The sequence below is a fragment of the Clarias gariepinus genome, chromosome 25 (assembly GCF_024256425.1).
Source record: "Clarias gariepinus isolate MV-2021 ecotype Netherlands chromosome 25, CGAR_prim_01v2, whole genome shotgun sequence".
Taxonomy (NCBI): domain Eukaryota; kingdom Metazoa; phylum Chordata; class Actinopteri; order Siluriformes; family Clariidae; genus Clarias; species Clarias gariepinus.
Genome location: NC_071124.1, coordinates 8,694,196 through 8,721,869, shown reverse-complemented (window position 1 = coordinate 8,721,869; position 27,674 = coordinate 8,694,196). Strand labels below are relative to the sequence as shown.

Below are 27,674 nucleotides of genomic sequence, written 5' to 3'. Positions count from 1 at the left end.
ATTTTTTGGAAGGTGCAGGTGGAGTCCCAGGAGCTGGACTTTACCCTGGTGTAGGAGGTAAATAAAAATGTGTAATATATAATATTGTTTTAGTTTTCAATATATTATTATTATTATTATTATTATTATTGTTATTATTGTTGTTGTTGTTGTTGTTGTTGGTATGTGTTAATATAATTAATATATGTTTTAATATATATACAGGTATAGGAGGAGGTTTTTTACCAGGAACTGGAGGAGTTGGACCAGGTGAATAAGAGAGAGAGAGAGAGATGAACAGTTTTTTTTTTTTTTGTAGTGGACACTGCTTGCCCTCTAGTGGTCACATAAGAGACAGGGTAGAGAGTTATAGCGAGAGAGAACGTGAAAAAGGGATGAAGTAAATAAGAGTAAAAAAAAAAAAGCTTAGGTAATCTGGGCTTCATCTTTTTTTTCAACCAACTTTACATTTGTTAATGCCACATACTGTAGTTTGCCACAATTATCAGCTCATTATCAGCTCATTTGTCTTTAAATGAAGTGTAAAGTGCAAACAGTGTGTGAAACCCTGCACGTATGTTAATGTCTCTGTACCATTCAAGACTTCATAGTGTAACATCGTGTTAATGTTCCATTATTTTCACCTACAGGTCTTACACCTGCCCAGGCAAAAGCAGCTAAATATGGTAAAGGTTCTTCAATACTTAATCTTGTTAGACCTGAATGTCAGGAGAAAATGTAAAAACTTCTTCGTCTGTATATATACTTGTAACATAAGGACTGTTAGGTATAATTCTTTCGCCAAACTTATTTCTGGTTGAATAAAATTATTACATTTACAGTATAATTATTAACTGTGAATATAGAGAAACAGTCAGTAGAAAATTATTGAGTGCAGAACTGGAGGTTTTATAGATATATATATATATATATATATATATATATATATATATATATATATATATATATAAAATAAATAATAAATGTCTGAGTGATTTGATGCATTATGACCCCAATACACAGACCTTCTTACCCAAGTCAGAGACCAGTACTGTATGCACTTTTGTGCGGTCTGGTTTGGATATCACTGGGGACGCTTTTTCTTACTTTACTTTCTTACTTTGAGTCCACCAGGCTTTCAGAATAAAACTGTTATTGCAATAAGAGTCAATCTGACAGGAACTCAATGCTGTCATATGAAGTCTGTATGTCCATAAAACAGCAGTGGGAAATTTTGGATCACTCCTAATGGAGATCCCAGTGTTGCACTCTTCTGGTTTGCTTGCTTTAATTTGAAGCTCTCACTTTTAGTCAGTGTAAACAGGCAGAGCTTATGCAGCCTCCTCATGAACAGCCATCATGAACAAATGTACATACAGGCTTTGAATATTAACTTCAGCAACATTGCACAGGTGGATGGAAGGATGCATTCCAGTAAATACGATGTATGGCCAGAAGGTGCCAAAGGACACCTGACCATCTTTTGCTTTGACCTTTATGATGATTTAAAAAAAATAATAATAATAAATCAGATCTGAATTGTGGTTTTGGTTACAGGTGTTAGACCTGGTACTGTAGTGGATGGTATTGGTGGAGTACCAGGAGGCCAAGGTAATGAGAGCAGAGTTGTGTTATACTGTTTAATGTTGTGATGTCTGTGACAACCCATGTTAATGATTGCTATTCCTTGTTTTTTCATTAGCAGGATACGCTGCTGCAAAAGCTGCAAAATATGGTAATCATTATTTATTTACCATATAACATTATTAGACTATTGAACAATGTTTATTTATCAGATTTACATATAAACAAACAAAATGACTAGACAATATGTAAACTAGGGGTATAACACACAATCAGATCCAAATATCTGTATTCCTATTAACATGTGGATTTAAACATAAACTGGGTATTACAGAATATAATTATTCCATCTATAATATCTACCTTAAAAATATGCTACATTTAATTTTTTTGTTGTATGTTTGTGTCAAAGCTTTATTGTTATCATTTACAGGTGTGCCAGGTGGCGTGCCAGGTGGCGTTCCAGGTGGCGTTCCAGGTGGTGTTCCAGGAGGTGTGTATTATTTTATACTTTATTAAAATAAATAAAAACACAGTTACATATTTTAGCAAACTCAATAATAAAAAAATTAATCAAAATTGGTTTGTGCAGGATATCCTGCTGGTGCTAAGGCAGCAAAATATGGTATGTACATTTAGTAAATGTATTATTTGTTATTGTACAAAGATTAGCTTTGTTATTTATTTACACCCTTAAACATAATCCTGAGATTAGAGCTAGTTTTAATTGCTCTGAAAATGAAGCAAAAGGTACAGTATGCTGTCTTGTATTGCTTAGGTCTTGGTGCTGGTGGTTATGGAGTTCCTAGTGGATTGACGATACCTGGAGGTACACACAGTGATCTTTCATATACACATGTTTAGATGTGTAATAGGTTGTGGTTTTTACCTAGTTTTCTGATTAGTGCTAAAATATTTTTTATGTAAGACCTTTATGTATCTTGCACGATTGCACAGATTTAAAAGTAATGCCATGGGTTTCAGCTCTGTCACACATTCTATCATGAACAAACAGCAGAGGAAGCCAGGTCATAAATGAACCTGTCCATTCAATTAATTGTTTTTCACCATTTGTCACACTATAAAAATGATTATAAAAACATAAATGATCAAACTAAATAGCCAAAAGATTGTGGACACCTGACCATCAGACTAATGTATTCTGTTAAAGATCTCATTCCAGATTTTGCTTTCCCCTTGCTGTCATAACAACCTTCATTCTTCTGGAATGGCATTCCACTAGACTTTTGAGAATACATTTTGGATATGTGACTTATTCAACCAGAAAAGCATTAGTGAGGGTAGGCATTGATGTTGGCCTGGGGTGCCTTTAGGCCAGGGTTCCAGTTCATCCAGAAGGTGCTCAGTGGGCTATAGTTTTGGCCCCTTATTTTGAAGGAAGAGAAATGTACTGTAGGTAATGATACAGTATAGCATACAAAGAAACCCTATACAATTGTGTGCTTAAAAAATTGTGGCAACTGTATAGGGAGCAACTATATATTCTATATGATCCTTCATATCAAGTCAAGTATTACTGTAAGTTGCACATCAACTTGAGTTGTATGAGCTGTGGCCAATAAAATGCAATAAATAGAATGTGTGAAATTTTCAATTTTAGCAATATAATAAATAAATACCTTATTTTCCTGATCCTTCAAAATAATTGAAAAGGTTTTAATCCGAAACATTGTTTTAAAGCACTTCAATGCACACTACACATGGTTTTAACATGTTTTTTTTTTTTTTTTTTTTTTTTTTTTTTACTGTTAACCTACAGTACAGTGCTGGCAAAATATATTTTTAGGGGCAGCACCAAAATCTTAATGCCAAAATGAGGCTAAGTGTTTCCTCCTTCATATTACGTCACGGAATCCTTATTTGAATATACTAAAAATCGGATTTCTACAGTTTATTTCGAGGTCCTCCTCATGAACATCCTTGCACTGGCCATATCTCAGCAACTGGATATCATATTATTGAACCAGGAATCGGAAAATATATGTATCTCAAATTTAAATATGTAGATATATTGAGCAAACTGAGCCAAAATTGTTTCGTAAAAAATTAGGTCAAATAGAGAAAATTGTTAATATACAAACCTGCTACTATACTGTATTTAAAATTATTTTTTTGTAATTTTGCCACCACTTTCCAATTATATTGCACTTATAATATTTACTTTAAAATTTGCTAGGTAGACAAATGCATTTATTTTTTACATTGAAGAATTTAATTAATCAGTTATGTTAATCATTTAACATTAACCTGAAACAGTCATTGCAATGCGACCTTAAACTTACATTGGCTTTTAAAAATCATTCTCATTTACTCCACAAAATCGCTGAAGATTAAACTGGGTGAGATATGGAAATAAAATCACAAATCATAACCTTACATGCTGTTTATATTGGGTATCTTTGGTTGTGTCATTAGGTGCTGGGACAGTGCAAGGAGTTGTTGGGGGAACAGGTGGAATCCCTGGAACATCTGCAGGAGCTGGAAGTAATGCATTTAAAAAATATATATTGCAAATGTTAAAAATTAAGTGATTGGGGAAACTATGCCCAACAATATGGACTTATTCCTTTACAGCATATCCTGGTGGAGTTAAGCCTCCTAAGTATGGTAAGATCTATTATCATTAGGTTTTATTTTATACCCTTATAATCTCATAGTCCAAGAAATGATTAAAAGCTAAAAAAGTTTCCACAGTTATCAAACTTAAAACATTCAACCCCTCTAGGAGTCGGAGTAGGTACAGGACTAGGAACTGGGGGAGTACCATTGACTGGACCTGGCACTGGACTTGGAACTGGAGGTGAATAATGATTCTGACCTTTATTAAAAATTTTATATAATACATAAAAGAGACACATTATTATGTTGGATTCTATCTGGCAGTGACTCTTTACATCTAGTAATAATAATTGTATATTAATTGTGACAGGAATTATATATATATATATATATATATATTTTTTTTTTTTTTTTTTTTTCCCTTTTTTTTATGTTGTGCTATTTTACTTGCTGGTGGTGATTTATTTTTTTTTTCAAGCTACCCGTGCCCAGGTAGCTAGTGTGCTTTAATTTGTTTCTATGAAGTATTTTAAACTTTGGTCAAAAATCTTTATAGAGAAACTTTAGTACATGAATTGTTCCTTCTTTCAAAATAATTGAAAACAAACAGTTGTGTTGATCAATATTACCGTTTATTTATTTACAGGTTATCCTAGTGGAGTTAAGCCTCCTAAATATGGTAAAAAAATATGATTCATCATTTTGAAATATCCCATCGTAGGAAATATGGCTATTGGTCAAACTGAACTTTAATAACTCAAGTCTAAAACAATTTTCTTTTGTATGTCCTGGAACCTAGGACCAGGAGGGATACCACTGCCTAGACCAGGGACTGGAGGACTACCATTGCCTGAAACTGGAGGTAAATTAGTTTCTCCCTGGTTTTATTCTTTATCCATGGCTCATGAAGCCAGCCACACAGCAGCTAAACACATAGATATAAACATATTATTAGATATAAACATATTATTATTTATAATAAATAAAATATTGTTGTAGTAAATCCATTAATTCAGATAACCAATAAAATTTGAGAAATTTGACAGCACTGTGAAATCACACATTGTGACATATCATGAAATACATTTCATAAAACATGTCATAAACCATGTGTTAACTATGTAGATAGCAAAAATGCTCAAGATTTGTATGACAAACTTATGTCAAACTTTTGGTGCTACAGAGTTTAAATACAGTGTTTACCACAGTTTACCAATTGAAATTTCCTTTTATTTTTTAATTCAGTAAAGAACTGTAGTGTCCTTAAGATGCGGGTAAATAAAATGCTATTTGTTTTTTGCAGGATATCCTAGTGGAGTCAAACCTCCAAAACCTGGTATGACAGTGCATACATTCAGTCCCACTAAACAACCCAGTTTGTCGAATAAAAATGTGATTTTGTGAATGCAATCTTTTATAAAATGTAGTATTCTTTTAATAGGTGTACCAAGCACTGGCATTACTGGAACAGGTATTTTGGTACCCGGAGCCACACCTGAGGTGGGTGTTTTGCCAGATGGAACTAGACTTCTTGATCCAGGTAGCACAGGTACCTATAATACATTTGACTCATCTAATTGAATATTGACTATTCAGTATTGGTTAACCATTGATCATATCTGTACTTTTTGTAAAGCTAAGGGCCCAACTCTGGCCCCTGGTGGAACTATTAGTCCAGGTAAGGACCATAACGTCTTGTACATTTGTTCTGTTACGGAATTATATGTTTGTTTGAATTATATTATATGTTAAAATTTCTGATTTATTACCTTTGACAATGGTGAATAGACAAAACTCCAATATTCAAAGAATTTCTGCTTAAATTTAAGGGGTTTGACAAACATATTACATTACCTCTTTAGGAATTAAATACATTTATTTAGAAAGTCCCTCCAGGTGGTCATATTACTATCAAAGGCTACAATCCAGGGGTGACTTCATACCATTTAAGATTAAAAAAAATGCCTAGTTGTAACACAAAATTAACTTGTACAAGAATTACCGAATAGTGACTATGCACAAACATGCATGGTCATCCTAGGGATTGGATGTAATTTAAAATTCTGCCCACGAACCTGTTCGGAAAAGCCAGCAACACCAGCCGCCACACACAGACAGCTCATGACCTCGACGTGATTTGAACACCCAACCTTCTGATCTGGAGTCAGACTAAAACTATGGAAAAGGAACGGAAGGGCTCATGTCCCAATGCACCATCAACTATGATAGAGGCAGGGTTATGACATGGGCATGTATTGCAGCAGATTAAACCTGGTCTTCGATTTTTATGGATGATGTGGGATGAATGATGGATGCGGATAGAAATAGCAGGATGAATTTTAAAGTGTATAGAGGTATATATTTATACAAATACTGCAAAACTGAAGAAAACTGCAAAAATACCAAGTGCAGAAAAATGAAATGTTATTAAAGGGTCTAGGTAATCACTTGATATCATTCCGAAGAACTTCACTGAGGACTTTCATCAAAGGCTGTCAACAAAGCAAAAGGTGGACACTTAAAAGAATCAAAACATTTTTCCTTTCTTTTTTTGCCTACTACATCATGTATGACTTTCTTATTGTTCTACTGTTTAGATAATTGAGAAAATGGAGACAATTACCTAAATGAGTTCAAAATTTTGATTGTACATTATAGGATTTGCATTACATTTAAGAAAATCCTCCAGATCTGCGAATATAGTGAAAAAAGGTCTATATTTTCAGCGTACCTTTTTTTCTAAGTTACTTTATAACTATATAATTTCATCTTATTAAATAGTGTTTACTTTTATACAATTCAATCTGGCCATTTTGCAATAATTATTTATTATTCTTATTTATTTAATAATTATTTAATCGTATTAAATAAGTGAAGTCATGGCAGCTAGACTTCTTTTGATTGGTTTTACTATCCATCTAGGTAGCTTTTCCTGTCCAACAATTGTTATTATATAGTGAAGGTAGGAGTTAGGTTTGTCCTTCTTGGTGGATGTATAAAGTGTTCTTAATCTTCATGGGGCTGGACAAAAGGACAGTATGAAAAGATAAATCATGTCATGTCTCTCTGTCAAGGGAAAGGTTTTCCACAACAAAAAATCCAGTTGTAATGAATCTTTTTACAAGGCTCTTTAGTACCTTTATCTCCGAAAGTGTTTACTCATAAGAAAGTCATCAAGGTATTGTCTTAAGAGATGCTGCTGAAACCTAAAGAGACTATAAACATCTGCATCAGCTGCAAGCATTGCTATTTGCGATAAATCAGAGGTCTTTAAATGCTAGCTTGCTAAACCTTTGCTATTTTGCTATTTCTTCCCAACCGAATCAAGGCTAATATGACTCTATGACTCTTTATGTGCATTTGAAGCGCTACTATTTCATGGTAGTACCAGTGGCTGCTGCCAATGCTCATTTTTTTCAACAGCTACAAAGCTGGTCACCTCTGTGCTGCATTTCTTTAAACTGCAAACGTTGAAGGTGGAACCTGTTGTTTCTTGGCAGGACCGACGGCTAGTGTTGAAACTGGCAAGGCCCCTAAGCCCAGTAAGATCACCTATGCGGCATGAAACTGTGATAAATGTTGTTTTTCTCTAGAAACATAACCCCTTCCATCAACACATCTCTGTTTCTGTTTTCCATTTTACACTAACAATGCAGACCATGCAGCTAACTCTGCTTGTCATTGACATGGCATGCTTTTGATTTAATACTTTGGCAAACCTTTGAGTAACAGGAACACATTGTTGGGGAGTACAGAGTTTGTGAGTCTTATATAATAAATGTCAGACTTACAAAAAAGAAATTACATTCTTGTAACTTCTGGAAAGTTTTTATGTGAGACAAAGAAGTATATTTTTGTTCAAGCAGATCATCAATTATTTCCCCCTGAAACTTTGTTCTGTTTTGTCTATTTGCCTTCTAATTACAAATGTTCTGCTTTTTTTTCTATGCAGGCACAGGCGACATACCTCAAGGTATTTATTTCATTCTGAATCATACCAGTTCCAACTACTCAGCATTCAATATTACCAGTATACTAGTCACCGTTCTGATCATCGGTCATCATCTGTACCTGTTTCTCACTGTTTTCATGATGATTGATTGATTCATAAGTCACTGTATGGCTTAACAATAAATTACAAATGGTAAAGATAGATGGTCCCAGGGAACCCTGAATGACAGGTAGCCCATAAAAGTGCTGTGGGTCGAGTTTATTCGTTTTTCAAGGGGCCCCAGAATCTCTAGCAATGTTCCTGGGTACAGGGGATGGATCAAAATAAGAGCCAAAAAAGTCCCTTAGGAAGCTTGTAGAACTGTTCCTTAAATCTAAATATAAAGAAAAACAGGAAATTCTGGATCTTTTGCTATTTTGACTTTTGAATTAACGTATGTATATACTACACACATAGTATGTCCCAAATGTTACTGTAATTTTCTTTTTTTTTCTTTTTATTATTTTTTAATCATTATTATATTTTCACTTTATTCCACAGGTGGAGTGGAGCCTGGTAAGTTCATTAACAGGATCAACGTGCATGTTTTGGTCCACTAGGGGTCACTGGATTTAATTTTATTAAATTTTATATTTTAAAAAAATTACAATAAATACAATAATTTCATTATTATTATTATTATTATTATTATTATTATTATTGCATTTTTAAGGCTGCATTGCTCTGAACTGCCTTTACATATGTTACATAATTTTTTTTACTTTTTTGACCTAAACTAAAAAAAAAATAATAATTCTAGGTACTCTTGTTAAACCTCCCAAGACTGGTGGTGTAGGTAAGTGTTTTCTTTTCATAACAAAATTTTCTGTTTTTAACTCAACATTCATGGCATTCATTGATTCATTAATATCCACAGGTCCAATCCCATATGGTGGCTACGGTGAGAGTTCATGTTACCCTATATTTCAGGTTGCATAAAGATCATATGACTGAATAAATTTTAATTATGTCACCACTGACTTATAAATGACTTATAAATGCAAATGTTTGAGAATTGTTCCAAGCCTTCTTTTATTTTAGCCAAAAAATAAAATGGGCCATTTTCTCCCAAACATCAATAAAATGTTAAATTAAGTTTCTTCTTACTCAAATCCTTATTGTGGTGTCTATTTATTAGGAACCGGAGTCCTCCCAGGAGCCAAGCCAATTACAGCACCAGGTATAATAAGCAACTTGCATTTTTTTAAAATATATAAAAACGCTGAAGGAGAAAGAGAGGAAGTGAGCAGTGCCCTAAATTGCATGTGTGAAATGATTAATCTAGGGTTTATTTTACATCTATTGTTTGCTGAAGTGCTAGTACTGTATTAGGAATTAGGAAGCATTATGCTGTTTTATATCAGTATATACTGTACAGTTTATTTATGAGAAGCAGGTCTCTGTTATTAAAGCTATACCAAGATGCTAGATAGTCAGCTAGACATCAAACCTATAAAACAATAATTAGGTTTTACTGTTAGATTTCTAAAATGTGGGAACATGTCTTTGATTCTGTTATTATTATTATTATTATTATTATTATTATTATTATTATGTACAATCTATTGGTTTAAAAAAGCCCCTATAATATAAATATGCCCTTTGCTACTGGTTAGATGTCTTTTGTGATTTGCAACATCAGGAAATGTTTCTAGAAGATTGTGTTCAACCACACAGACAGAGATGGCAATTATCCTGGAAATGCCATTTCTCTACAAGAACAGATTCTATTTTTTCCCTGAATTCACCGCCCTAATCATTATTACCTGGTTAAACACTTAAAAAAAAAAAAAAGATTTGTTTATAATCTTAACAGATAGTCCTTACCAAAAGAAAGAGATACTTGCTTAAAGTTCTTTGATCATTTGATGGTACTGTTACAGGTGTGAGATATCCTACTGGTGTTGGCCTTGGACCAGGTGGAGCTGGTGTTAAACCAGCCAAACCAGGTACGTACAACTTCTATTTCTACTTCTGAGTTAGACTTCCTAAAACATGATTAAACTCAGGAATCAAATATCTAGACATAATGTGTCACTTGAACTATGATATTGCATGCCGACCCTAACAAGAGCTGTTGGTAGACTTTAAGCCTGAAGTTAAAATGCGAACGAAGACATTTCTGACAATAACTCCCTGTGGAAGGTTAAAAACTTTACTGTTTGAAGTTTAGTTCCTAACGGCCATTGCTAAATAAAGCAGCAGTTTGGGTACAATCAGATCGTCTGTTGTGATAAAAGAAATCTCTGGTGAGGAAATGAATACTTTTAGTTTGGAGCCCCTTACTAAAACATCTTACTCACACTGTTTAAAATCTTGCCCAGTTCTCTAACAGTCTTCTCTATAATTATTTTTTTAGGCTACGGTTCATTGGGCACTGGATATCCACAAGGTGAGGAAAAAATATATGTATTTTCCATTGGTGCATACATGTCTTCAAACACATACAGTACAAGGGGTGTTCAAGTCAAACAGGAACCTGTAATAAAGGTATAAAATAGTTGGACATTTACAGAAGATTTCAAACACAGTATGGTAGTCAGATTCCTAACTGCCGTTAAAAAAAAAAAAACATTTGAATGGTGCAAACTTTATACTGAAGGCTGTATATTCATGAATGACGATCCTAGGCAAGGTGGTTCAGAGCCCACTGCAGTCGTTTCCATGACCATTCAGCATGTGCAACATCTAAAAGTTGCTAAATAATTTGTTTGGCAGTTTAACACCCAATTATTAAATAAATATGTGTAGAAAGGTACTTTGATTGATAGTGGTAACATATTGTTAGCTAACATTATTTCCTACATAAGTCAACATTAGCAAACCATAGAACATCAATGTCAAAACTCCAATAGAAAAGGTTGGAGAGTTACAAAGTTGGAAAGTTACAAAGCTGACGATTAAGCTAAAGAAAATCAAGTCTCTATTGGACAATTGGTTTTCCGCAAGAACATCTCCAGTTGCATTTATGTCTAATTTCCCGCTAACAAGCTTGCAAGCTTTTGTTCTGTTAGCTTTATAAGAGAGACATGAAAAGGCTGATATGGCTGTTTATAACTGTTATACATTAAAGCCGCTGTAATTTTAATCACATAAATGGGCAAATGGCCCAATTTTCCTTTTTTACAGTCCAGCAGTCAAAGTATAATAATATTATTTCTAGATATCTTACTCCCTTTATAAACATACTGAAATTATTGTATGCTATTTGCCCATATTTAATATCTTTGGCATACCCCTCTAGAGAATTCTGCTGCAGTGCTGCAGTATTTTCTTATATAAATCTTCCTGATTAACAGGTGCCATCGCTCCAGGACCATATGGAGGCTATCCACAGGCTTATCCAGGTAGGAAATCACCAAGATTTTGTTTGTACTTAACAGGTGTTAATCTAAAGCTGTTACATTATACAATAGGTCACAAGTGATTATTATTATAATTAAAAATTGCTAATAGCTAAGTGCTATGGAATTTCTAAATATGGTTGATATTAAAAATCTTTACAGTGACTCCAACAGCAGTTCTGGTTGCAAGGGCAAAATCACAGTTTTATATTAACATACTCATTCTAATATTTTATTGTTTATATTAATGACCGATTGCCATGGTCTTGTATTGCAGACGCTCCATATAATCTGCATCCAATAATGAAGGGGTACAAATATGTATTTGTGATATGGTAAAGCTTTCAGTAAGAAGGTGGTTATCTAACATTAAGGGAACAATTATGAAATTTAAGGAGTTAATGCTGTGTAATGGTCAAAAGATGCAATGAAAAGTGAATTGTTCAACCAATGTTAAATTAAAACTATAAAATAATTAATGCATCATTTATTAATCTATTTAAAAATTGTAAATGTTGCCAACCTGCTGTGGTATTAAACACTTCAGGATGTGCTGTTATAGTTAAATAATAAACCTTTTGGGTTGACTCCTATAAATGTTGAAATGATTTAGTTGGTTAACGGTGTAGATTTGCTATTTATTATTTAATGACCTTTAGAAGCTTGTTCCTGGAGTCAGAACTTTTCATAGTGGTCAAGTCTGATCATGGTGTGACCCAAAATGAGAACTCATGGAGTCTTTCTGTTTTTCCAAAGACACAGAATACAGCAGATGTTGGCATGCAATATTTTTTTTTTCTTTTTTATTACTTCATGGTTTTGGAGATACACCACAATACATACAGTAGGGATGTAACTGAGGGATGTAAACAGATACATTTAGGTGTGTGTGTGTGTGTGTGTGTGTGTGTGTGTGTGTGTGTGTGTGTCTGTTGTCAGGGATTTGATCAACCTAAACACCTACTTACCTCCAAAATATACTGCCTGGCTAAAAAAATACCCTGACCGCGGTCATTTAGTACATTAGGGTCATCAGCTGACTTCATTTTATTGGCACATAATAGATTAGAGATTAGATTGCAGAGATTAGACCTGACAAACTGAAGCAACCTCAGATCATATCACCGCCTCCAAAAGCTTGTGCAATGGGTACTATGCATGATGGGTGCACTCATCGCTCTGGAATAGGGTTACTCTGGACTCGTCAGATAACATGACCTTTTTCAATTGCTTCAATTCAAGTGTTATATTAATGCAAGCTAGCAAGTTAAAGCCTTTTCTTCTGATTAGTCTTACAAACAAGGGGTATTCTTATGGCCACACAGCTGCTTAGTCCCAATCCTGTAAATTGTTATCACATTGTGTGCATATTGAAGTACTCTTACTTTCACTATTAAACATTAATGTGAGTTTTACAGTTGATATTTTTTTCCACAAAGTTGACATCCTGCCCTATCCTTATAGGTTTTAATAATGTGTTGAAGGGTTCTTAACCCAGTTCCAGTAAATCTTTATAGTAGTCTTATTTTCTTGATGCAGCTCAATAATTTGACTCTTTTGCAATGGCGACTTTCTTTTGGCCAGACCATGTACAACCATGTTTTTTTTTTTTTTTCATTTTTCCATACTACCTTGCCCAAAATTTACAAAAGAATAATTTATATTCATAGAGCTTTCACTCCATATAAAGCCATGCAGATTGCACACTGTGCACAAAGCCGTACATTTCACTTGGTTGGATATCATGAAGGATTTATGTAGGTGTCAAGTAGCCCTATGAAGGCAGCAGATGCTATGCAGTATGTACAGCCAAGTATTCCTGCATGCCCGTTCAAAACATTTTTTTAGCATTACATGAAATAAATGATTACAGTATGGTAGACACCTGTAACCTCACCCTTCTTTTACTTTTTGCTTCACAGAACCAATCAAACTAAATGCTATATTCTTTAAAAAGAGATTTTTCTATATACTGTATAATGTATATACACTCCTAAATGATGAATTCTAGAACTTTCCATTAAACCTTAAAACAAAATTGGCTTTTTATGTCATCATATACTGTAACATGGCTGGCAGATGTTAATACTGTATTTAAATCAGAGTTGAATGTGAAAGTGCTCTCACTCAGTTCTTTGGTACAGTATATATTTGAAACTAAGTGCATTTACCCTTGTTCAGGAGTAGGACTGGGACTGTGGCAGTATTGCAAGATGACAGGTAATGACAGAAAGTCTGACATTGGCTCAGTTTTGCAGCACACAGAAAGAGAAAGAAACAGAGTACAAGCTACAGTATGCCATGATATCTACCATAAGGTGATATCACCTACTGTATGGAGTTTGCAATGTAAAATTTTGACAAATGATCCTCCTGTTCAATTTTGGCATGTGCCCATGGAACATGTTTTGGCTGACATTAGTTAATTAAGCAATATCATATGACAGATAGTGCTGTTGTGCTGGATATCAACATGGCTGTGATTAACAAGGATGAAAGTTATAAATCCTTATTATTACTATGTAGCCAAATGATAAGAAGACTAAAAAATGTAGGTTTTGTATTCATTTCCACTAATTCCACTTTAGAACATCAACTTACTTCTGGGGTTCCAGGATTGAATCCCAAATAGAGTAAAATACAGTAGAAACTTAGTGCGGAATGCGTCTCATCCAATAAACAAGAAAATGTCAAGCATACAACATGTCTCTGAGGATTGCCTACATTTTGGTTAAATCATAAAGCGTTCACATTTTTTATAATATAATTTTTGCCTAAAAACATATATTAGATATTAGATATTATTAAATTCACCTGAGCTCTGCTGTACAAGAGCAGAAATAATTTACATACTTAAGGAATACAGACCCTCTCAGCTTCTTTCTCTTTCTCTTTACAATGTTGGACTTTCCTTTTTTTAGGAACGCTACTATGCCAGCAACTTACCAGCAAGCAATATAGCAATGACGAAATTACAAGTTAATTGCTATTATAAATTCCACAGCAAACCTATTAAGAAACTTCAGACAGAATTCCTGATTGTATCTCTTTCCACATATGTTTAAATAGTAGATGTTGGGACGCTGTTTTTATACTGTTGGCCAAAACATGGTATTGGTGCTAAAAAGTGTCTCACCTACTGTAGGTGAAAACGTAAATTTTCAGATAGGATCATGTTATACTATTTTTTATAGTACTTAACGCTTTTTCTCTCCCGATCCATGCTTCGTTTTTTGTAAATATGCATAAACATTTATATTTGTATCAGATAATTTAATTTCATTCAAATCAATTTTATTTGTATAGCACTTTTGCTAAACACATTTGCTAAATACAAGTTCATACCCTTATAGTGTCTGTAACTTTTTAAAATTCAAATCTTTCAGTGATCTTGATTGTCATTCAAATGACACTTGGCCAATTTAGATTTCACATGAAAAGACATAAACCTGAAAATTATTATTCTAAATTGCAAAATTGTTATGATTGCAACTTTAATTTGCCATAGTTACAGGCATGACAGATATTTTGCTTTTTAAACTTATACCAAAAAACTATTTAAGCCACAATTTTTACAGGTCATATGCTTTTAGAAGCTTACACCAATTTTACTATCGATAATTACTAATTATTTGGATTTTAAATCATTATTGTTTAAAGCGGGACAGTATAACACTGGAAAATGCCAATTCGGGGGGCACATATACTGTAAAACCATCTCTCCAAAACAGCAGAAGTTAGCATCTTGAAATTTTTTTGGGAAGAAAGAATGGTCACATCCATGTTGCATAAACTTCAGAAGTAGCTTCTTTAGCACCAATTTTTCTGTACTATCAGTATAATCAAATTTTTTAAAATTTTTTTTTAAATCATCACCAATACTGTTTTGGCTGTGTAAGCTTGCCATTTTCTATTGCTTATCCCGACCTTCGCATAAACACTTACCTGCATGAGGATGCTGATGGTGTTCCTCAAGCTATTAATAGCTGAATTCTGTGGGAGTTTGATAGATGTTTGCTATTTGCTATGAAAATTCATACCAGGCCTTGATGCAAATATCATGCAAAGTGAATCTGCGCTTGATGGTTATTGTAGACTGTGAAACCTCACACTGGTCTGATATCATACAAGCAACTCTTTATTGTTATCATGCACGGTATCACACTTTTTCTTCTTCTCTTGTTAACTCGCTGCACATTTCATACTTTTAGTGTAGTGAAATACACAGAAAAGCTCAATGAACCTTAAAGAGTATTAAAAAAAACACTCTGATTTTTAAGGTTAGAAGAATTCATTCTTATCTACTGTATGTGTTACATCCTTTATTATAGATGAAATAGCTAGCCTATCAGCGCATGTTCCTCGGCCAGAGATCCAGTTGAAGAAAATGTTGACTGAAAAGACTAAAGAAAGTTATTCTCAACAATATTGATTAGGAATGGAAGCAAAATTTCCCTCCTGGAGACCCTCATGCCACCTAATGTTATTCCATCTAATATTTATTCGCATTGTAATGATTGTTTCAGTTAAAAGATTTCTAAATGTTCTTAGCTGTTCTCCAAGTTTTCTGGAGGGTTTAGAGTTAGTGAAACTTTACTTAAAGTATGTTCCATCAGATAAGAAAAGCACAACCTGAAATAACCTCTCCTCTTATGGTACTGTAGCGCTCCCCTGACACAAACCTCAAACTTTTCTACTCATTTGGAATCTTTACACCTAAATGACCTTAATCAAATTGCATTTTACACTTTTTTATACTATTTGTAGTGCCATTATATAAAAACAGAACTGTCAGCTCTACTTTATGATTTTTTAAGAGATGTAATAAGAATAAATTGGACTATGACAGATGAATTAGGCTGCAATGGCTGGACTTCTTCTACTGATCAATGCTTAAGTGTTTAGCTTTCTGCACCGTTTGTTAGTTAGTTGGCACTTAAACATGACAAGCTCTAAGACTGTAAGTGTGTTTCATCTGCTTCCACATGATGAAGATATGGGAGGACATGAGAGGTACAAAAAGGAACCAGGAACTTACATGATTCCAGCCACTGCAACTTTACAAACTGTTGCTCATGCTGCATCACAGGGCAGCATAACACAGCTCTATCTGCCGTCTTTCACATACATGACCTTACACGTGATTGTCTACCGCAGGGGTGTTCAAATCCAGTCCTGGAGGGCCAGTGTCAAACACAGTTTGGTGATTCTTCTGCTCAAACACTAAGGATTCAACTAGTCCTAGTTTAAATGGGTGTGTTTAGGTGTTTAGGTGAATTAATAATTGAGCTGGACACTGGCTCTCCAGGAGCAGGAGTTGAAGATCTATTGTGATTGACTGGGGTGATAGTGTATGCCAAATCTTGTTCCAGCAAAGAGCAAGGCTGTGCTACTGTATGTGTCATTAAAAATGTCAATGATTTGAAAAGATATTCAGTCCCACAAAGATGCAATTTGTTCATCTGTGTTTTGCTTTGGTAAAACTTTGAGAAAAACATGTAGAATCAACTATTTTCATATCATCACTGCCATGTATTCAGTATTGCTATTGACATGTTTATTGATTGTTAGTTATATTAAATACAGTACTGTTTCTTTGTGCTTTAGGAGGATATGCGCCCGGGCTGACAGCTCAACAAGGTAAGTCGGCTCTAACTTTACTAGCTATGTGCATCTCTACATGAGTGAGTGAGAAGCATTTTAAAACAATAATAACCAAACTTTAAATACGCTGTAGATACACAACAAAAGCTTCAGAAAATTGTACCGCAACCATGAACCCTCCACCTCTTTTTTTCCCAGCTAAAGCCGCCAAATATGGAACACTTCAGGGGTTCTTGGGTGGAGGCTACAGAGGTATGTTGTTGCTCATGGTATTTCTCCTATTAATTAGTAAAACATAAAATTGAATTAAATTAAACATTGGGATAAAATTAATTAAACACATTTTTAAAATGAAAAGTTACAAAATAATTTTTCTTTCACAACATCCTAACCAGTGTTGTGCAAGAGTCTCGAGCAACCCCAAAAGTTTCAATTAAAGAAAGAGAAACAAATGATGTATTGCGACAAGCTGCAAAGTGCCTAAAGATCAAATTTAAATTATTTATGTAACATCTTTAGCAGCAACTTCATTTCCCCTCTTGTCTTTTCCAACCATTCAGCATTATCATAAAAATGAAAGCCAAATAAGTCCTTCTGGAAGACTGGAGAATTAGGGCTGAATGCAGAAATGCTAAACGTTAGAAATTCTACTGCCACTTTGGAATAACGACTTTATCATTTAAAGAAGCTAAACCCTGTTAAAATGCAGAAATGTTAAGCACCTGATCCTCAGAACAACTGTCTGTCTGCCCCTAAGAAGAGACATAGGTTCCCTTGTAAGATGTAGCCCCCGGTTTAAGAGAACAGAAATTGAGAGCAGTTCATGTAGCCATAAAATCCTTCCAATGTCATCAGAAATGCTGCCATGTGCTTATTTACTTGAAAAATGGAGTGGCTTATCTACAGAATACCTTGCATGGATTCTCCACAGTTGGTCTATTTACAGCTTTTTAGAGATCCACTCCTAAAGCTGTAAAAAGTATTAACGTGTGTCCTGGAGGAGGATGTACACTCCACCCAGTTGTTCCTGGTATCTGCACCCAGAAATGGTAACTGAGACCAGGGAAAAATTTGGCAAAGTGTACACTGCCAATCATGGTACTTTCTGTAAATGTTGGGCATCCTGGACATGGGATAGGATATACTGGATAATTGCTGGCCTGAAGATTTATTACATCTTTGGAATTCTCCCACTGAGTCTTCCCACATTGCACAGCTTTCAGCAACAGGCTAAAACACTGTGCCGCTCCTGGTTTTGATAACTGGAAAGAACTTGTTTTCCATTACCTCTTTGGCTAGTGGTTGAAACACCATGGTAAACTAATTCTCAAAGAGACCAGCTTTTCCAACTGAATCAAAGGTTTTGGGCATGTCTCTGGGTCTAGACCCCAGAACTGAATCACTAACTGAGAAATGCATCTTAGTGGTCGGGGAAAGATGCATTGTCATTGGCATTATTTGGAGGCGTGGAATCCAGAAAGTCTGATAACTGAGCATTATCATGCACTTTCTCCAGGTTTAAATGAGAATTGCTGAAATGAAGGATTAAATAGGATTTAAGTTAATCCCAGGTACTTTTTCAAGGATATGTGCAGAAAGACTAGATGATGGCAGCATGACTCCAGGATTTTCTGCAGTTACTGCATCACATGTTACTGGGAGATTCTTACATCAAAAATTGATAGACCATAGTCACATAATTAACATTCGTAGAACACTGTTTTAAGACCGCCAGTATGGTATGTGACGCAGTGCTGAGCACTTCGGCCTCGCAGCTCCAGGGTCGAGGGTTCAACTCTTGCCAGGGTCTTGTACTATTTTGAAAATGTGAGATGAAGAAAGAAAAAAAAAAGTGTTGATTGTGTCGCTGACATTGTCATGCAGTTTTCTCATTGTAGTTTTTTTTTTTATCTCCAGGCGGAGCAGGATGCCAAGGCAAATACTGCGGCAAGAGAAGAAAGTAAACATTCTCTTGAGACGTAAAATGACCTCAAGAAACAATGGTGCTACTGCATGATGTAGAATGTACATTTGATATGCGAAAACAATCCTATCATGAGCAAAAAATGTTTTGTACCTACAAGAAGTTTTTTTTTTATTATTATTTTCTTTTCACACCCAAAAAGATGCTGAGGAAAGAGGATAAACATATGAACCAGCTGTTCATATGACACATGTTGCTGATTTTTGTAGATAGAGACATGAAATTAAGAAACTAATAATCAGGTTCATTATTTGTTATTGTAGACCTTGAGGCACTTATTTCTTTTTTTTCTCATGATTTTGGAAGATAAAAGCCATGATATTTCCCTTGTCATGTGTAACAGAAATTAGTTATAATTTTGCATTAGATATCTAATGCACTTTAGTCATGTTTGTTCATGTTTATCAGTGATAGGTTTTTTTATCTAAATAAAATGGTTTATCAAAAACCTCTGTGGAGCCAAAAAGGTCAAACATTCCAACAAAATGGCAGTTGTGTTTTTTCTCCTTTTTTTTATTCTCCTGACATGCCTTTTTAAACTTTGTAAAACTTCTGCTGGATATTGGTCTCTATTGGCTTGAGGGTTGTGAAGCTATTTCAGTCATGAGTCTATTTAATGGTCATGAAGAATCCTACAGAATGTGATTTTGGGGACAAGTACAAGTCGAATTTCCTCTATCCTGTTTACAGAGTCCTGATCTAAAAACAGGTCAAAACCTTTATGAATTCTGGATACAAAAACATCAGTGTTTGTGAACCATGGTGTATATGATTGAGGCTATATTGTTCATATTTTAGCTCAGCTATGAAACAGTTCTGCAAAAGACCTAGTGGCATCTGAAAAGTGTTGAAAAGTGTTTTGTGGCATCTGATAAGATCCAATGAATTGTCTTGTCCATTTTTGTTAATCGTGTTATAGTATATACGAAGAGCTTTCTTACTACGGTTATGTTGCTAAAATTCAAAGATATGCATTTTTATGAAATAACAAAAAAGCAAGTTACTAAAAATAAATAATAGTGCTGATTTTACAATAGAGTAGTTTTGGACCTGAACTAAAAAAAATGGAAAAAAAACAAAAAAGAAATATCAATTCTAATATTCCTTAAACATGCAAAATTGGTGCTTCCATCACTTGATCTACAGACGTTTAACCCCTTTATATTCAAAGAATTAGCTATTATATATCTTCATGTAACTGCAGGTTAATTTGCTTTGTTGCTGTTTTGTTTGCACCATGTGAACTTGACCTTGACCGTATTACCGAGTTTGTACACATGATAACAAAAAATATTGTTTTTTGTTTTGTTTTGCTTTCAGTAGCTTATGCATTTTAGTCACTGTGGAAATCTGTAATACTGTATAAGATTTTTTTTAAATATGTGAGCTGTGTGTTTGAGAGTTGGAGCGTGTGTATCGGGGTGTGTGTGTATGTGTGTATGAATTTGTGTGTTTGCGTGTCTGTCATAATCCCTGGTGTGTGTTGATATGTCTATATTTTGTGTAATTGACTAAGCTTCTCTTAATAAGCGTCACTAGCCAGTGTATTACCCATATAATATTAAATTAGTAGTTTAATCATTCCTTAATGATTAAATATTTCGCATCATTGGTAACATGTACTGTTTCAAGTTCATCCGAAATGTGTTTTTTCCTACCTGGTGCTATATTTGACCTCTCTGTGGTCATATATGTCTAATGTGTCGTGGCATTTCCATCTAATTTAAATAAAAGGGTTGGGGCTATTGCACTTTTCCCACGGCGCACATTTGACTTGTTCCAGGAAAACTGGGCCTTTTTACTGCTTTAGTGAAAATAAAATAAACCGTTCTGAAACGTCTGAAAATGTGCTCGTGCATTATTTCACTGAAATGTTTTTTTTTTATTATTATTTGTCACATATCCCTTATAGCACAGTGAAATTATTTTTTATTTTTGCATATCCCAATTTGGAAGCTGGGGTTAGAGCGCAGGGTCAGCCAGGATAAAGCGTCCCTGGAGCGGGTATAGGGTTAAGGGCCTTGCTCAATGGCTCAACAATGGCAACTTGGCACTGGTTGAAAAAAGGTTGAACCCCACATTTCGCACAGTTATCCTTTACACAAGCGGGTTAATTTAAGCAGCATTACAGCTAGGTTAGCATTGTTGCCTTGCACCTCTAAGTTACGGGTTCGATTCCTGCCCCAGGTCTGCGTGCATGAATTTTGCATGTTCTTCCCGTGCTTGGTGGGTTACCTCCGGGTACTACTCCCACAGTCCAAAGACATGCAGATTAGGCTATTGGTGTTTCCAAATTGCCCACAGAGTGTGATAGAGCATGTGAGTGTGTATCTATGTGTGCCCTGGGATGGACTGGCACTCTGTCCAGGGTGTATCCTGCCTTGTGCCCAACATCACTCTTTATGACTAAAATAAAGCTGTTTATATCGCTGCACGCCTTTAAATCAAAACACTGCATTTTGCAATGTCAAAACCATGTGCCAAAGTGAGCAGCTTTATATATATATTACAAATCGTAATGTCTAAATCCAAATTTAAATTTTATTTGTCACATACACAGTCATACACAGTCATACACAGTACGATATGCAGTGAAATGCTTAAACGACTGCAGGTGACCTAAAAAAAATAAAAGCTTATACATAAGAAAATAAATATGAATAAAAGAAATACGTTACAAAAATTAACTAGTAAAAAATGCTGTACAAAAAAATATACTGTAATAAAAGAAATATGTTAGAAAATAAGATTAACTAGTGAAATGAGAACAAAATGTCAATATAACAGATATAGAAATATAGAAATAGAAATTTGACAAAACAGAAATTTAGAAGTTTGAAATGGCTCTGGTGTGCAAATATGCATAAAAAGTGACTTCGTAAGTGTCTTATTTAAAGTGATATGTGCAGTGGTCCATGGATGAAAATATGAAAATATAAAAATATGAAAATATAAATATGAAAATATGAATGAAAATATATATTTTAAAATGAAAATATATGGAAATATAAATATGTAGTGCATATGTAGTGCAGTCTAGAGGACTGGGTCAGAGCAACTCCAAAACTGCAGGCTACAGTAATCAGAATATTATGACCAAGGTTTACTGATGCACATGGGGAGTGAAGGCTGGCCCGTGTAGTTTGATCTAATAGAAGAGCTGCTTGATAAAAAAAAAAAAAAAAAAAGTTAATGCTGGTTCCAATAGAAAGTTGTCAGAACTCTTTGGTGGCAAAGGGGGACCTACTCAATATTAGCCAACAATGCTATGGCTGATCATCATAAAATAGTATAGTAAAGTATAGTATAGTATAGATGCATACATGCATGCATGATCTTCTTCTAAAAATATATCTTCCTATATATTTTGTCGAATCGACGTTTTCGAATCTGATCTCTGATATAAGAGGCGACACTTGACACGAGCAGCACGTGCTGTTTAAAATACTGCGCATAAATGCCTCCATCCTCCCTGCGGTGCAAACAGTAGTGCACTACAGCTCCATAGGGATCCTCGCGGAATTTTGCTCGTTTATACCACGCTTCCGGCCAGTTTTCCTGGGAATTACGTTTGGTTGGCCTACTCGATGCGTGTGATTGGTCAGCGGACCGCTTCGTCCCGCCCCCTGGTTCTGCCTCCCGCCGCCCTTCCCAGCGCTCCACTAGCGAATTGGCCGCGTCCCATTTGGAAAGCGCACAGTTTTGCTGGCCGCTCTCCTGAGGAGCTCGGTGCTTTGGGGCGGAAGAGATCAGACATTCCTGCGCTAGGCTCCTGGGCAGAGCTCCCGGCCGGAGGGTGAATGAGGTTGATGTTGCTCTGCTGTACCTGGAAGGACGAACGCATGGGAGAGGACGAAGGTTTGTGTTTAGGTTTGACGAGCGCGTGCGAGAGGCAGGGATGGGAGTGCGCACTTTTCCCTAAAGCTTAGAGGGCGTATGGGATGCTCACTGGAAATCGCGTTGGCTTCAGATAAAAGTTAACATAAACACGCCTCACTCTTAAGATGAGCTGAAAAGCGATCGTTATTATTAGGTTTAAGATTGGGGATTTAAGCGCGTGAGACGCCTTTAATTTCCTCTATGACGTTACACAAGTCACAGTGCGGGAACAACAAATCTACAGCTGTGGATTTGTATCTAGAAAATACTTAAAAGCAGATAATTTTCTTTATTAAAAATAAAATCTTTTTATTTTGTGTGCTTTTTGATGTTTTATTTGAATTATTCTTATTTAAGTTCATCAAAGCATTAATGAACCAAAGTTAAGTTCATCCAAGTTCCAAATATTTAATTTAAGTTTTTTTTCTCTTTCTGTAAAATGACATCTCATAACATCTTTTTATTTCATATTTCATTTATATAAATTTGATCTAATCGAAAAAGGATGCATAAATATACGAGTGTCTATAGTCCTTAAATATTACATCATTCTTTCTTTCTGTCCACCTGTCTGTCTATATTATACATGTACTGTCTGATTGTATGTGTACCTCCTCTTTTTCTAGTCTTTCTTTATTTGTTTTTCTTTGTCTACCTGCCTTTTTGTCTGTCTGTTTCTTTCTGTCACCTCTGTCTTTTTTCCTCCTTTTCCCTTTGTTTTTGTTTAAAAAATGTTTTCTGAGTAGTACAAAATAAGTAATTGCCATCACTAAATAAAGGTATGTGTATATATATATATATGTATATATATATATATATATATATATATTTGTTTTTTAACTAATATATATATATATATATAAATATATATTTGTTTTTTAACTAATTTTAAATATTCCATATAATATATGTATATATATATATATATATATATATATATATATATATATATGTGTGTGTGTGTAATATTCTTTGCACTATAGTGCTAAATAGTGCTGGTACTGTTTTTAAATACCTTCGTTTAGAAATAGATATATTTTATTAAATTCTATATTTAGGTTTGTGCCTTTGTGTCTACCTTATCTTCCGTGTGTGTGTATGTGCGCGCTCATGCGCTTGTGACAACATTTGACAGAAAAACAAGTAGAGCTGTCCATCGATTGACTGCCAGTCAATTTCAGGAAAATAGAGCAGAGGGCAGCATTTAACACTCTTATGTGAAAACAGGAATCAATGATAAGTAAACTTTGCTTGACAAACAGCATCTATTTCTGGAGACTGATCATTTGTTTTACTTGACGTGACATAAAAATAGATTATGCTTTTAGTAGTTTTTTTTATTGTCCTATTAGTGCTGTGGCCATGCTGAGTAAATTTTTGGACAGTAGAGAAGTTCATGGTTATAAAGCTACTTAAAGTTCATAAAACTACTTTTTTCTTCATGAAGAAATGGACTCGGTTCAGCAGGAATAGTTTATTCTGCTCTGGCCTCTCTACTTTGATTGGATGGATCCTTCATGCTAATTGACAGATTGCATCTTGCAATTTGGTGTCCTGGGGGAAAAATTATAAAATGTATTCTATTCTTTATATGTATAATGCAAAATCAGCTGCTTAAATACTTTACTCAAGACTCTGAAAGTTTTTCTGAGTTGTACAGTCATTGTCATTACTAGAAGCAAAAATTGCTAATAAAGGTTTAAATATAAAACTTGCTTTTAATGTCCCATATTTCAAAAATATTTGCTTCTTAAATAAATTAGTGCCTAAAAGTAGGTTATTATTATTTTTATTACTTTAAGGAAGGAAACATGTGACTTTGTAGGCATCCCTTATTTGTTCAGAGAATTATGTCCAGTTCACTTTAATTAAGTTTATAATAGATATGTTTTCAAATTTTTATGTTTTCATATTTTTGCTTCCAAAGAGCCAGACTTTCAGGTAGTTTTCATGTCATCTTGAGAAATAGTTCTCCATACTTCCTGACAGACTTTTTGCCATATTTTTGGATCTCATTCCTTCAAGTCTAGTCTCTGTACCTGACCTGTTTCAGTGGAATATTTTTGTTTGTTATTCCAAACGTTAACCTATGAATCATAGGCAAGAATAAAGACCATCTGACGGAAGACATGAACCAGTGAGAAACAGGTGCAGATGATGGCAGATGATCAGGCAGGTGATTAGTATACTGGTGATGCTGAATGCTAAGTGGTTAAAACAGACAACAGGGGAAATGAGGCTGCTGCTGAGGTTGTTACATAAACAACCAATTTTTAAATTGTATCTTTAGGTACTTTGCAGTCTGTTGTACCCAAATTCAATTTCAATTTCTTTAATTTAATCTAAGGCATTTAACCTAATATGAGGAAATGGTTGCCTGAAGAGTTATGCACAGTGCTACATTTTAGATATTAGTTCAGTAGTAGGATAGTTTTAGTGAGTATTTACATATTTGTATTTTGTAATTGTCTTTTATTGTCATTTCTCTCATGACAGTAGGAATTGGACATAATTTTATGCCTGTTGGTTTGTGTTTGACAGCTGGGGGAAGATTGCCGTTGTGTGCAGGATGCAGACAGCACATTTACGATGAACAATACCTGCAGGCCCTCAACACCGACTGGCACACCATTTGCTTCAGGTTGGATGTAATATTTTTTATTCATCACTGTATAAAATTGGAAATTCTAGAGAGAAAATGTAGCCCAGGAGATGCAAAGCCAAAAGCATGTTGATGTAATTGCATAGTGTCTCAATAAGGGTGAGGGATAAGCAAACCACTATATTGGGACAAGCACATTTTGTGTCTCTGTTATAAGTATTTAATTTGTAGTCCAGTAAAGAAAGGTTCAACATCCAATTAAAGGAATTAATCCTTCTTCTTAATGACTTTAGCAAATGTGTAGGTTTCATTTAATGTAGCGCTAAAATGCTGTATCTAGATCATGAGGTTCTCATTCCAAAACTACCACCCACTTCTGGATAATGGTAGGTTGGCTCTTGTTAGATGTTCCCAGTCTGCAGCGGTGAGGACCTACCAAAAGGGCTCACTGATTCATGTGGGGAGTAAAATCCGGTCATGTCCACCACCAAAAGCTCCTACAGGGGCCATGTGAGCATCAGATAATAAATAAATTTCCTTTTCTTTTACATCATGTGGATGACTAGGCGTGGGTATGTGTATTTGCTGTTTACCTGGGAAAGAGATGGTACCAGGATGCACTATGGGAAGAAGTCGGCAGAGGCATTGTGATGCAATTTTTTGCAAGAAAACCTTTGGTCCTGTCATTCAACTTGCATGAGCGTCTTAATTCGTTTCTGTCTAAAGAAGCAACTGTATGCTGGCACACTTGGCATGGGCAAACACTAGATGCAGTTTTAAATAAGCACTTTGCAAGCGGTTGCAAAAATGTAACACTAATAAACTTGGGTTGGCATAATCACTACTATTCTCATTGCAGCACCTTTGGCATGTTTTTGAAACGCTTTCATTTATGGGAATTAAATATGTTACTTTCAATTTTTAGTGACTAAACTTATTCAGGATCTGTTGTATGGGAGAAAACTTAAACATTGACCCATTGATATTTTATTACACATGCATATTTTACATTAGGCAGGCCCCAATGCAACACCGGTTAATGGATTTGGGGCTGATGCTGATCCAATATTCAAGATCTGTATCAGAGTGAATTTAATGTTGCTAGCGCATACTTAGTTGAAAGACTGAGAGTGCTACTGTCCATTTAAAAGGTTTGGCAACATCTCATGCTGAACAAGGATCCCAGGCTAACATTTTGTTTAGCAGAATTTTCATGATAACATGCTCTTAATTATACAAAGAACAGCATCTATCAACGTTTGTTCTGAAACAATCTGTCGTCTGGGTTGTCTTGCTTGTCTTGACTTGTTAGTTTTCCATCTTTTTTTTTCCATTTAGAGTGTGTTTAGTCAGCTGCTATTGATTTGATGACTGCACAATGCCTGCTTTTGTAGGACTTCACAACTAGGAAGTAATTTTATCACTTAAACTATGCATGCTTCTACCTAGTTTTATTCAGTCCATTTCTGTTCTGTTTTTTATATAGCACTTTTAACAATGGACACTGTCACAAAGCAGATTTTTAATATGAAAATAAATGTAAAATATCTTTAAAGATGGATAAATTAGATAAGATAAATTAATCATAAAATCTTTTATTAATTTTATTTAACTTATCAAGTGATGCTGCATTATCAAATGCAAATAAATGACAATTACACTGCTTATAAATAAGACAATTGTGAAGAAATCTTAAAAATGACATTCAATATTATTTATTTTTTAGATTTTATTACAATTCTAAACAAACTTGCCACAGAGGATGCTGCGCTGCCTGACAATGTGTGAATGGTTTAGAGCACACCACCTGTAGGATTATAGAGGAACTGCAACATTTTGCCACCCCAAATGCAAACATGTACTGTATATAAATTTAAAAAATGAGTTTTAAAAAGTGAATTTTGTAATCAGTATGGCAGTACATGAATACCTGGCATTAGACAAAAAACAAAAATACTATATGATCCCTGAATAGAATTTTTATAGACAATATAAGTATAGACAATTGTATATTTTTATTAATAGGATAAAATAAAAATTAAAAATATTGTTGCCATAGCTGAGTTTCAGGAATGAAAACGATTTATGTGTGATGTGATTTTCAACTTGTAAAAAAATATGTAAATA

At 34.6% G+C, this 27,674-nt stretch overlaps 2 protein-coding genes across 15 annotated transcripts in view; both read left to right on the top strand.

Moving 5' to 3' along the window:
• Window positions 1-20,912, top strand: part of elna (elastin a) — a 71,660-nt gene extending 50,748 nt beyond the window's left edge. For 9 of the 14 annotated variants that reach the window (XM_053486286.1, XM_053486277.1, XM_053486284.1 and 6 more), the window contains 28 exons: window positions 13-57; window positions 205-249; window positions 630-665; window positions 1,537-1,590; window positions 1,682-1,714; window positions 1,997-2,056; window positions 2,156-2,188; window positions 2,342-2,392; window positions 4,000-4,068; window positions 4,159-4,191; window positions 4,310-4,384; window positions 4,790-4,822; window positions 4,943-5,005; window positions 5,447-5,479; window positions 5,585-5,692; window positions 5,780-5,821; window positions 7,644-7,685; window positions 8,096-8,116; window positions 8,636-8,650; window positions 8,895-8,930; window positions 9,012-9,035; window positions 9,273-9,314; window positions 10,018-10,083; window positions 10,494-10,526; window positions 11,434-11,481; window positions 17,086-17,118; window positions 17,281-17,334; window positions 19,000-20,912. In XM_053486286.1, the coding sequence (XP_053342261.1) occupies window positions 13-57; window positions 205-249; window positions 630-665; window positions 1,537-1,590; window positions 1,682-1,714; window positions 1,997-2,056; window positions 2,156-2,188; window positions 2,342-2,392; window positions 4,000-4,068; window positions 4,159-4,191; window positions 4,310-4,384; window positions 4,790-4,822; window positions 4,943-5,005; window positions 5,447-5,479; window positions 5,585-5,692; window positions 5,780-5,821; window positions 7,644-7,685; window positions 8,096-8,116; window positions 8,636-8,650; window positions 8,895-8,930; window positions 9,012-9,035; window positions 9,273-9,314; window positions 10,018-10,083; window positions 10,494-10,526; window positions 11,434-11,481; window positions 17,086-17,118; window positions 17,281-17,334; window positions 19,000-19,046 (1,274 nt within the window). In that variant the 3' untranslated portion in view covers window positions 19,047-20,912. The remainder of the gene's footprint in view (window positions 1-12; window positions 58-204; window positions 250-629; window positions 666-1,536; window positions 1,591-1,681; window positions 1,715-1,996; window positions 2,057-2,155; window positions 2,189-2,341; window positions 2,393-3,999; window positions 4,069-4,158; window positions 4,192-4,309; window positions 4,385-4,789; window positions 4,823-4,942; window positions 5,006-5,446; window positions 5,480-5,584; window positions 5,693-5,779; window positions 5,822-7,643; window positions 7,686-8,095; window positions 8,117-8,635; window positions 8,651-8,894; window positions 8,931-9,011; window positions 9,036-9,272; window positions 9,315-10,017; window positions 10,084-10,493; window positions 10,527-11,433; window positions 11,482-17,085; window positions 17,119-17,280; window positions 17,335-18,999) is intronic. The other 5 variants (XM_053486278.1, XM_053486275.1, XM_053486281.1 and 2 more) reach the window with 5 other exon arrangements.
• Window positions 20,913-22,784: 1,872 nt separating this feature from the next.
• limk1a (LIM domain kinase 1a) overlaps window positions 22,785-27,674 on the top strand; it is a 64,175-nt gene continuing 59,285 nt past the window's right edge. Inside the window, exons 1-2 of the mRNA XM_053486722.1 lie at window positions 22,785-22,924; window positions 25,487-25,586. Coding sequence (XP_053342697.1) covers window positions 22,867-22,924; window positions 25,487-25,586 — 158 coding nt within the window. The 5' untranslated portion in view covers window positions 22,785-22,866. The remainder of the gene's footprint in view (window positions 22,925-25,486; window positions 25,587-27,674) is intronic.